This window comes from Glycine soja, chromosome 7 (assembly GCF_004193775.1).
Source record: "Glycine soja cultivar W05 chromosome 7, ASM419377v2, whole genome shotgun sequence".
Lineage (NCBI taxonomy): Eukaryota > Viridiplantae > Streptophyta > Magnoliopsida > Fabales > Fabaceae > Glycine > Glycine soja.
The window spans coordinates 14,450,651-14,463,124 of NC_041008.1; the positions used below are offsets into that span (position 1 = coordinate 14,450,651).

General features: G+C 32.7%; 1 protein-coding gene across 3 annotated transcripts; it reads left to right on the top strand.

Moving 5' to 3' along the window:
* Positions 1-5,476: 5,476 nt before the first annotated feature.
* On the top strand, positions 5,477-10,740 carry LOC114418846. 3 transcript variants are annotated; one of them, XM_028384375.1, is made up of 4 exons: positions 5,477-5,734; positions 5,854-5,927; positions 8,377-9,042; positions 9,728-10,740. In XM_028384375.1, the coding sequence occupies exons 3-4, from the start codon at positions 8,435-8,437 to the stop codon at positions 10,413-10,415; spliced, it is 1,296 nt and encodes a 431-aa protein (XP_028240176.1). In that variant the 5' UTR covers positions 5,477-5,734; positions 5,854-5,927; positions 8,377-8,434; the 3' UTR covers positions 10,416-10,740. The 3 variants fall into 3 exon arrangements, with proteins under 3 accessions (XP_028240176.1, XP_028240174.1, XP_028240177.1); XM_028384373.1 differs by lacking the exon at positions 5,854-5,927; XM_028384376.1 differs by lacking the exon at positions 5,854-5,927 and having other exon boundaries at positions 5,478-5,586.
* Positions 10,741-12,474: the final 1,734 nt, after the last annotated feature.

A 12,474-nucleotide genomic window follows, 5' to 3' on the forward strand; every position in this document is an offset into this window, starting at 1 on the left:
TCCTAATGAAGATTTAATTAATAAAGTTTTGAGATGCTTAAGTAGGGAATGACAGCCCAAGGTAACTGTCATTTCTGAAAGTAAAGATCTTTCTTCTATGTCTCTTGCCACTGTTTTTGGCAAACTGCAGGAACATGAAATGGAACTTTAACTTCTCAACCAAAATGAGGAGACCGACAAAATGAAAAGAAGCATAGCACTCAAAGCCTCCTCCTCAATGCAAGAAGAAGAAGAAGAAGAATCTGATGATGAAGAGGACTTCTCACGCTTTGTGAAGAAGTTTCATAAATTCGTCAAAAATAGAAGAATGGAGAGAAGCCATAACTTCGACAATGGGAAGAGATCTCAAGAAGGTTCCCCAACACTTAAATGCTATAAGTGCAATCGACCCGGTCACATAAAGGCACACTGCCCCACAAATGAATCATGTCCAGAAAAGAATCAGAAGAAAAGCCATGAAGAAAGAAGATCCAAGAAGGCGTATATTGCTTGGGATGACAATGACTCATCCGATGGTTCGGAGAAGGAGATCAACCTTCTATCCAAGTACTATGAGAGCGATGAGAACATATCACAAGAAGATTAAGAAAAAAAAGAAAAAGTCTGACTTCCATCTTTAAAGACCCAGGCACTTAAATCATGAAAAAGGTAACATCAAAACCATTCTCTTTTAAATTAAGTTGGTTGAAACTTTCCTTCAATTAACTTGTTTATATGATGACTAACAAAATTTTATTTTTTTGTCTTGATTGATTGCTATTGTGAATTTGTGCTTATATGTTTGATTGAGTTAATTTTCTTTCTCAAAGCATGAAGTTTTTTTTAATGTTTGATAATGCCTGTGTTCTATATCCTTTAATCCTTGTTTGATTCTTATTTGATATATTTTTAATAAGTATGTTTAAAATAATTATGCATAATTTGACATGATTGAATTTTTGATAAGAATTATATTGGTATGCAAAATAGTTTAATTAAGTAAAGTATTAACCATGATATGTGTTGATGAGTTTTACTTAGATTTTTTAGTGGTTAGTTCTCTGGTAATCGATTACCACTATGTGTAATCGATTACAGTAGAACAAACTTCTTGTAATCAATTACAATCTACATGTAATCGATTACATGAAAAGTTTTAGTTCTGGTAATCGATTACAGGATCTATGTAATCGATTACAGCGCGTCTCCCTCTATAAATTCAAAACGTCAGAAACACAGTCATTCGTGATTTCTTCTCTGCGACGAACCCTTTTCTCCCAAATTTCAAAATCACATAACTTCCTCATTTCTCAACCAAATCATGTCCCACAAAGCCCAAAATTCATCATTTTTCATTCTCTTTCATCTCCATCGATCAAAACTTCCAAAAAATCCTTCAAATAGCAGAACCATCAAAGAAGCGAAAGGGTGTTTCGACTTCATTCGCAATCATCGAAACTTGAAGTCACGGATCATCCAAGGAGCAGACAACCCAAACTCCTCCCTCCATATCATCTCCTATGTTGTTTTCCTCGGAAGAAAAACGTATCTGGTACAATTATCTCTTTTCTTCTCGTTCCATTATCGACCCTAAGTTCGTAGACTTAGCTTTCTTTGATGATGAAGTGTTTGATTGCTTTCAAGCATTTCAAAATTCTGGTTTAATTCAGTTTATCTCCATGAAACTTTCTTTTTACCCTGAATTGGTTAAAGCCTTTTATTCTAACTTGGAAATTCAAGAAGATTCCATGATTTCCAAAGTTTATGGGATTAAGATGGTCATAGACCAGTCCCTTTTCTTTGAACTCACTCAATTATCCAGTGACGGTGTACCATTTGAGGGTACACTTGATGATGAGTGGAAGTTCGATTTTTCTGTTTCTGATGCCCGCCGAATGGTTTGTACCAACCAAGCGGATATGACCGGAAGGTTTTTTGCTGGTTCATTGGCATTCAAATGCCGCATCATGCACTACTTGATTGTGCGCATCCTACTCCCTAGATCATCCAACCTTGCACAAGTTTCTGAGGAAGATTTAATAATTTTGTGGATTTTCTTAACCGGTCGTCAAATCGACTGGGCCCATCTTGTGAGATATCGCATGCATAAGGCATTGTGATCAAATGCTCAACTCCCATATCCCCATCTGATCACCTTGTTTCTACAACATTTTAATGTCCCTCTTGACTTTGAGCCCTTTGTCAAAGTCAAGAGATCCTTCTCTATTGGTGCGAATGTAGTCTCCTCTTTCGGATACCGCAAAGAGAGGGATGGCTCTTGAGTGAAGAAGGATGCTCCAGTACAGGCCGCTGAAGACCGCTCTCCATCACCACATTGTCAGAGAGATGACTCTTCATCTCTTATGCACAACATTCTTGACAGGTTGGATGGACTCCACACCTTCGTCGGTGAACGCTTTGACTCGTTGGATAGCCGTATTGAAGCCATGGATGCACGATTTGCAGGGATGGACACACATATCACCAAACTTGAGGAGGATGCTAGCTTTGTTCGTCAGTGCTTTGACCTTCCAACACCATCCTCATAGACTTAGATTATTATTATATTTTAATCTTAAGCCTTGTATTTGGCTATGTTTTTATGACATTATTCTTTGAACATTTGGGATTGTTTTTAGTATTTGCTACTTAGTTAATTATGACTGAACATGGTGATTATATTTATTTGCTCTTAGATGTTTATGATTATGTGTTTTAAACTTAGTTATTTTGATGATATATGTCTAGTTGTATGTACTTACATTTGGTATTATGCTTTGTGTATGTTTTAAAATTATTTATGTATGATTTTATTTTATGCACTTTGGCTTTTTGATGTTGCCAAATGGGGAGAGAAAATGGGTATTTTAGAAATCAAGATATTATATTTTCAGAACTTCAAAATTAAGCATAAATTCTAAAAGAAAGTGGAAGAAAGAGATGAGTGAACGATAGAGCAAAACTTGTATGTATTCTCTTGATTTTAGGATTGTCATCATCAAAAAGGGGGAGATTATGGAAGCAATGCCTTCCAAGATTATTTTGATGATGCCAAAGAATCAAGAGTCAAACAAGTTTCAAGATTCAAGAATAATCAAGATCAAGATTCAAGTAAAGAATCAAGACTCAAGATTCAAGAATCAAGAGAAGACTCAATCAAGATAAGTATTAAAAGAGTTTTTCGAAACATTGAATAGCACAAGAATTTTTCAAAAAGAAAAATATTTTACCAAAGAGTTTTACTCTCTGGTAATCGATTACCAGTAGCCAACATTGTTTTCAAACTGATTTACAAAGCTGTAATCGATTACCATAATCATGTAATCGATTACCAATGTTTTAAAACGTTAGATTTCAAATTTCAAGAGTTACAACTTGTGATAAAACTTTTTCAAATCATTTCAAACTTGTGTAATCGATTACATGATTACCGGTGTTTCTAAACGTTTTGATTTTCAAATTTAAACATGAAGAGTCACATCTGTTGATGTGCAATCGATTACACTATGATGGTAATCAATTACCAGTGACTGATTTCGAAAAATAAATTTTCAAAAGTCACAATTCTTAAAGTGACTTGTTTCTGAAGATTTTTTCAAAAGTCACAACTTTTTAAGTGACTAGTTTTCACAAAAGTCACAACTCTTAAAGTGACTATTTTTAAAGAAATTGCCAAGAGTAAAAAACTTTAACTTGAGTCATCAAATGATTATAAATATGTGACCATGACACGAATTTAAAAAAGACTGATTCTTTTCATGCATAACAGATTTCTTTCATTTTATTTCTCTTCATCTTTCTAAAATTTTTTGTTCAATACTTTCTCTTTCAAGAAAAGTTCATTGACCAAAAACTTGTGCTATTCTTTTTCTTCATTCCTTCTCTCTTGTCAAAAGATTCAAAGGACTGACCGCCTGAGAATTCTTTTGTTTCTTCCCTTCTCCCTCTTGACAAAAGATTTTAAGGGACTAACCGCCTGAGATATCTTCTGTTTCTTACAAAAGATTTCAAAGGACTAACCGCCTGAGATATCTTTTTCCCTTCCCCTTACAAAGATTCAAGGGACTAACCGCCTAAGAATTCTTTGTCTTAACACATTGGAGCGTACATCCTTTGTAGTATAAGTAGAGCGTACATCTACTTGGGTTGTTATACTGAGAATAAGAGAGGGTACATCTCTTGTGGATCAATTCAAGTGGAGCGTACATCCACTTGGTTATTCAAAGAGAACAAGGGAGGGTACATCCCTTGTGGATCTTTGCTTGTAAAGAATTTTACAATGTTATTGAAAATCTCAAGAACCGGTGGTTGCTTGGGGACTGGATGTAGGTACGGGTTGTGACCGAACTAGTATAAATCTTGTGTTTGTCTTCTTCTTTTACTACACTCTTTAATTTTCATTGTGTACTTTTTATTTCCGCTTTACTTTTTGTCTAAGTTATTATTTTTGTTCTTTACTTCCTCATAACTTATTAATAAAACCTAATTGAATCTAGTAATATTAAGAAGGATAATTTTTAATTAGTCAAGACACATTAATAATTAATTCAACTCCCTTCTTAATTATTCCGAGACCACTTGATCCAACAAAAAAGTTTAAAGACAAAAAGACTGCATAAAAGATGATTTTTATACATTATTTTAAGTAATAATTTTTCTCATCCCACTTCTATTAAAAAGATGAAGATAAAAATTATTTGCAAAATGTTTTCCAACCTATCTTAATAAATAATTACTTTTATCTATTTTTTAAAAATAGTTTAAGATTTTTTACGGTAAAAGAATGCAAAAAAAAAATTTAAGATTAAAAAATAGAAAATAAAATATAAAAATATTCTATCATAACTATATTACGACATAATTGTATTTTCATTTTTTTTATTACAGTTAATGTACAAATTTAGTTATCTAATGCTTATTTTACTTGAATTTAATTTCTTTTGAAATTATTGCAATTAAATTATTTTATCATTTTTTTCTTTAGATAAAATATTTAAATTCTTACATTTTTTTACTTATTGAGAGTTTTTGATAAACTTGAAATAAGAATTTGTTTTAAAGGGTTAGAAGATTAAAAAAAAGTTTAAAGAATTTTAAAAGATTTAAAATTTAAAGTTTTAAAAACGATGAAATTCTTAGATTTTAGGTAAAATAGGAAAAAAATAATTTATAATATTACAACTAATTCAGAAAATAGTGATATAAAAAATGAAAATTGAGGAGTTAAGAAAAGCATACTGAAGAGTTTAATAATAAAAAAATAAAAAAGTTAAGAAATTAAATTTAAATATATTTCGACTAAAACTACACATTGTAGTAATTAAAACCAGAACTAAACCTTGGAATGTCATATAATATAGAAAGAAAAAAAACAAATGTAATTCCTTTACTTTCTCCGTCTGTTTCGTGGGAATTGGTATAGAGATCATAATTTTATTAATTTATTTAATAATATTTAATTAATAAATACATTATAATATGCAATCTCTCTCCTCTTTCTTTCCCTCTCTCTTTCTCAGACTCATAACAACCAAAAGCACAAAAGTATTAAGTATGCTGTATGCCGCAAAGAAAGAGAGATTGCGCAAACATTTCAGTGATTTTTGGGTAATTATCCTCGTGATCTGTGCACAATCGTCTGCTACTTCATATACCTTCTTCCTTCTCCCCCACCTCTTTTCCTCCTTTCTTTGTTCAACACCATTCCCATAGGAGCAACCCTTTTAAAAGTTTTGGGATTTGGAGGGTGCAAAAGGTGAGATTTTTCAGTTGGGTTTTGTATGTGTCGTCCCCCCCCTTTTTCTGGGTTTTTTTTTTTAATAATTTATTTAACTTTTTTTCCTTCTGGGATTTCTTGTTATGTATGTGAAGCAGAGCCAATGTGCTTTTTAAGGTTTGAGTCCTTAGTGTGAAGGTTTATGTAGTTTGGTGCATTATGTATCAGCTAGGTGAGTTCAAGTTGCATTTTTATCTGTGTATTTTGACTTTGACTTTTATTTTGTTGTGTTTCTTGTTCTTGTGTTCCACCTGCTGCTTTTGTGTATTGCAATTTTGGCTTGGATGGGGGTTGTTGACAGGTTTTCATATCACAATTGACTGCTTCTGTAACAATTTACTTCATTGGAAGAATTTCTCATGTGCTTGAGTTTGTGGTGGTTGGTTTGCTTAAATTGTTTTATTGAGTTCTTTTAGGTCAATTGCTTTGATCTATGGGGTGTTTGAGTTTGTTGAGGTTGGCTTTACTCATGGCTTCTCACTTTACTATAGGTACACTTGAAAGAAGTCTCTTGATTATGAAGCGCTCTTGGTTCCTGAAAATGCATGTTATCTTAGGTTGAAGAGAGAGCTGTTAGGGGCATGAGTGTCATGGATATTTTAATATTATTCATATTAGATAGAGACTTGGTAGGTCTAAATTGAAAAATTCTAAATTTTTTATCTAACTGAAAGGTTTAATTGACTTTGTGATTTTGTTCTTCAACTGTAAAAGATTGGCATATGTACTTGTGATTGGGGCTTTGGTCAAAGAGGAGGGTTGCCTCTTAACTTTCAAATGAGTTTGAGCTGTCCTGATCAGTTATTTGATTCTGTTAATTTCCTTTTCTTCTACCTAATGTGCCTGGTAATTTTGTTTGATCTATGTCTTTGCTTAAAGTGAAAAAAAAAAATGAAAATTTATCTGATTGGTGATCTTAACAGATTGTTTGGTGTATGCTGTCATCAGAATTTAGCCCCCTTGAAAAGCCATCTTATATTCTATCTTATTTTGCTGAGAAATGAACCTTTATCCGTTAGAGAATGACATACTTGATACAGTAATTTTAAGCTCCTTTAAGAATCAAAACGCAAAGTCGATTAATACCAGTTTTGTTCCTTTCAATATAATTACTTTAACTTCCATTCAAATAAAGATTTTGAATATTCCACTGTCGCGTTTGGCATGAAACAAAATTACCCTTTTCACAAATGAAAATTCTGTGTCTTTTCCCCCCTTCAGAGTACTATATATAATGAGCTATCTATTGGACAGCAAAATAACCGTTTGCTTCCATTTCGAAGCCTTTAGTGCTTGATGACACTAGATCTTCTTTCTCATGCTGCTTGATGATGTAGAGTTTCTGAAGGCATTCACTTGGAAATGTATTTACATACTCATCTCATGAGAAGTTTTCTATTTCCTTGGCTTGTCCTCAAGTAATGTTTTCTTTAGTGATTGGTGGAACTTATTTGCTCCAAGAAGTTAAGATTAAAATCTATATCGTATTAATTTCCCTGTGGCAATTTTGTTTTGTCTTTGATATAATGAAGAGATGTTTGAGCAAATAGCAATATAAAAATTCCTTTTGCACTTTAGTTAATTAATGCAATAGTTCATTTTTCACATGACCATTATGTGTATGCATTCTCCCTTTGTAATTGTTGTTTTTTTTTCTCTTATACTTCTATTAAACTAGTAATGCATAGATGATTGAATCCATTTTTTGTTAGTTGCTACACTATTATAATCACTAGAGAAGGCATTTGTGGTGCAATTTAACTATTGGATTGTAATATGCCAGTTTACCTTTGGTATTCACTGAATGCGCCTCTTGGAAGCTTTTATGCATATCTTATAGTTAACTCCAATTTTTATGACTTCAGGAAGTAAATTTAGTCAAAAAGGTTCTTGTTTTCTTGTAGAACTTTTTGAATGCAAACTGTGAAGAAGATAAAGAACTTAAACTTATTTTATTCTTATGTATGGTCTCTTAGCATCTAAATTATCATAAAATGGAATCTCTTGGTCTAAGTAGAGTGTGTCTTCCTTTGAACATCATATAGTCATATCCAATGGAAATTGGACAACATGGAGTGTAATTCTTGTATGAAATGTGTTCATAGTATATTCATTCATTCTGAAAAAGCGATTTTCTAGTATTTTTAATTTTCCAATTTATTTATGACCAAAGTATTTCTTTCCTCTGATGAGTTTGTTTCCAACATCTGCTGCATAAAGTTGTCCACTCTTTCAGTGAACTGGTCACTTCATGTTATATAAATAGTTTTCTTTTGGTATCCTTTATTGCTTTACATACCCATCTTGTTTGCTTCATTGTGTTAAATTGCTCTGCTTTCTAATTATCATGTTTATATGAACTAAACAATCGTCCTAAGCTAGTGGGTAGTGTCTACTTTTTCTTTATTTGTTTTTCAAATATAAATTTATTTTTATTTTAGTGGAAAAATATAAATGTTTGGTACTTGCTTTAAATGTTGTATTTTTATGTATTTGTTCGGGTATGGTATACTATAAGGACTGGAATTTTATATTGCATGCTAACTTTTGTAAATTTTTTTAAATACTAATCAAACAAGTGCATGCTTAATTTTCTCTTTATTTCTGTTTTTATTATTCAGGGCATGAGTTTTGTGAAAATAATGCTTTAAAAGCAATGGGGGGACAATTGTGACAAACATGGATCCTCAGGCGTTCATTAGGTTGTCAATTGGTTCTCTGGGGTTGCGATGCACTGGAATTGAACTGAGCACTGCAAAATCTGGAATTCAAACACTCTCTTTACCTTGTGTTTGTGAGATACGGCTTCGAGGTTTTCCTGTTCAAACATCATCAATCCCCTTGATATCCTCCACAGAAGTTATACCTGATACTCAGAACGTTGCTTCTAGCTTTTATCTTGAGGAATCCAATTTAAAAGCGTTGTTAGCTCCTGGTTGCTTCTACAACACTCATACTTGTTTGGAGATTGCTGTGTTTTCAGGGAGGAAGGGATCCCATTGTGGAGTTGGCAACAAAAGGCAGCAAATTGGGATTTTTAAAATGCAGGTTGGCCCCGAGTGGGGTGAAGGAAAGCCAGTGATTCTTTTCAATGGGTGGATAGGTATTGGCAAGAACAAACAGGAGAATGGAAAGCCGGGTGCGGAGCTACATTTAAAAGTGAAACTAGATCCTGACCCTAGATATGTATTCCTGTTTGAAGATATAACAACATTGAGTCCTCAGATAGTTCAACTGCAGGGATCCATCAAGCAGCCAATCTTCAGTTGCAAGTTTAGTAAGGACAGGTGATATGAAATTCATGATCTATTTTACTTTCAATTGTGTTGACTCTTCTAAGAAATCTTTAGAAGTCATTATTTAGTTGTTCTCAAATAACTTGCATTTGAGTTTTAAAATTGAAATCAATATCATGTTTTACAAGGTTTTTCTTCTGTCAACATAATTAAGTATGGATCTGGCTCCTCTAAAGTGAACTCACTTTAGAGAGTGAAGTAACAAATTTTTCAATCATCAATGAGAAAATCAATGATTAATATTATGTGCACGTGCATTATAAATCATGCACGTGTTAGAATATCAACCATTGATTTCTTCGTCAACAACTTAGATTTGTTACTTTACTGACCAAAGTGAATAACTCGCTTTGGAGGAGCCAAATCCATTACGTATAATTTTCTTTGCATCCTGAAGCATGGACAAAACACTTATACCAGAATGTCTGTGTGGACTGATGTAGTTAACCAGTCTCCTCCAATGGAAGCTTAAATTATATTTCATAAAAACATGACGCCTGATTTTGGGACCAAGGAATTAAATCATTCTCTCAAATCAATATTTCAAGTAGGAAATTGGTAGTGTGTTTTCTTCGTTGTTTCTTTGCCAGTTGGTTGGACCTAATATCTGTAAGACCTGCAACACTTGTCTAAACATTTGTTGTCAATAAAACTTTCGATAGCTATGGAATGACAGGGTTTCCCAGATTGACCCGTTGAGCGCATACTGGTCAGGTTCTAATGACATTTCTGACTTAGAGACAGAGAGGAGAGAAAGAAAGGGGTGGAAGGTGACAATACATGACCTCTCTGGCTCGGCTGTAGCTGCAGCCTTCATAACAACTCCCTTTGTTCCATCTTCAGGTTGTGATTGGGTTGCCAGATCCAACCCGGGTTCTTGGTTGATTGTTCGTCCTGACTTAGGTCGATCTGAGAGCTGGCAGCCATGGGGAAAGCTTGAAGCATGGCGCGAGCGTGGCATTAGAGACACTGTTTGCTGCAGATTCCATCTTCTGTCTGAAGCTCAAGGAGGTGAATTTCTTATGTCTGAAATACACATAAGTGCTGAAAAGGGTGGAGAGTTTTTCATAGACACTGAGAAACATATGCAAACAGTAGCTACTGCAGCAAGTCCAATACCTAGTCCACAAAGTAGCGGAGACTTTGGTGCGCTGAGTCCATTGGTTGGAGGTTTTGTCATGAGTTGTAGAGTTCAAGGTGAAGGGAAGCGAAGTAAACCATTGGTACAATTGGCAATGCGACACGTGACATGCGTGGAGGATGCTGCCATCTTCATGGCACTTGCAGCATCTGTTGACCTCAGTATCGTGGCGTGTAAACCTTTCCGGAGGAAGGTCAGGAGAGGTTTTTGGCATTCTATGTGATCAGCAAGGCAAATGTATTTATAGGCACTGTCATAACTGTGAATGCTCTGCCTTTGCTTTTCATTGCTGCAATGCTTAAAAAATTGTACAGCTTAAGTTAGTGTCATACGTTGCCCTCTTGTGAATTCTTCAACATATAATGATGTCTATGGCTACATGACAATGTGGCCTTTGTTCGATTAGGGTGCACAAAACAATCTCAAGTTAATGAACTTTTCTAGAATTAACCTCATTCTGAAAAGCTCCTATGTTTGATAGATGTTATTGTCTAATATCATATATCTTTCCTTCAATATTGTGAGTTGGGTTCAAGGTAGACCTTGTACATTGTATTATCCATTTACTGAATTTTACAATATGCGCAGATTCATAATTTTGAATATCTAAGGTAAATAAACAAGTTGTCACTATAGACTCTATCATGAACTTGAATCCAACATTACATTTTTTAAATAGTTTTTTTTCTAAAAAATATTCAGTAGTTTCCCCCCCTTAAAATGGTGTGTATTTTTCCTTGTGTAGAAGAAAAAATAAGTCTGTAGAAGAAAAAAATAAAGTTTTAAAATAAGTATCATTTTAGTGTTAATGTAATATTAATTATTTTGAATTCTCCTAATACATAATATTTTTTTAAGAATGCTATAATTGTGCCACATCATTTCTAGCAAAGATTAATTTTGAAAAAAACTCAAGTTCTACGTCTGATAAAGATAGAGTCAGAAAAAAGTATATAAGTGAGGATAATTCTTACCATATGAGCTAATTTTTGAGACTGAGTTAGATCTAAACTCAACACTTAGATTGAGTTTAAATTCATATTTAAAAAAAAACTCCCTTTTAAGAAGGTATGGAGGGATGTATTTGAAAAAAACAAAGTCCCATATAAGTTAGAGATAATATCAAGATAGAGTATATAATTCTCATCACATGAGCTAACTTTTGAGGTAGAGTTAGACCAATCCATAGTGTTAAGATTAGGCCTAAGCCTATATTCTAAGAAATAATAAAGTTAGTTTTATATAATTACTACCTTCTTTTATCTATTTATTAATTTTTCTTGGTTTATGAAAAAAAACCTAGGATAACATTGTGTGATTGGATCAACAATGTGTCATCTTGAATTCACTTGCGTTAAAGACATAAAAGCAACTCTTAATAGTTTTGATTGGACACAAATAAATTGGAATGTAATGCATATTCAAACACTTTCAAGTCACACTAAGGACATAAAAGCTATTTTAGATAGTTTTGATTGGATGCACATAAATTGGTATTACCTTTGGTCCTATATACTCCTCCCGTTCCATTATAATTGTCATCCTAGGTTATTTTATACAGACCAAGAAAAACCAATAAATAGATGAAAGAGAATAACAATTTTACAAAATTAATCTTATAATTATTAATTCATTTCTTGTTTTTGTATCCCATATCATTAATATCATACAGGATATAAGTGGACAAAAGTAATTAATATTATATTGAAAACATAAAATGACAATTATTTTGGGATAAATATTTTCTTCTTACATGACAATTATAATGGGACGAAGAAAGTATAAGAAACAATTACCTTGTTTATCAAGACCAATGAAAATGGTTAGATTAGTTAACTTGTCATAAATTTTAATTTAATTTCAAACTATCAATGACATTAAATGACTTAAGAGGTGATTATTTTTCAAAACATAATTTTTCAACAAATGTATTCCTTATTTTGTTGATAGCTCAATAAATGTGTCCACTTTCATGAAAAAATGAGTATATATTATTAATAGACCTCATAATTAATTAGGAGATTTTTTTTGGCAATAAAGTAGTCTTATGTTTCTTATAATTAGGACAAAAATCAAATGTTTTCTTTTGTTTCTTATATATAGGTTCGGAGGTAGTATGCAACACATATTCAAACAACCTTGAATTCCTTTAAAGACGAACTCCATTCGGTCTCAAATATAAGTAAAAAGAAATTAACTTATGTTAATTAATAAAGTTAGTTAGTATCGTTTAATTGTATCAATTTCATTTAAAATATAAACCTTTTTTTTTCAAACTATCC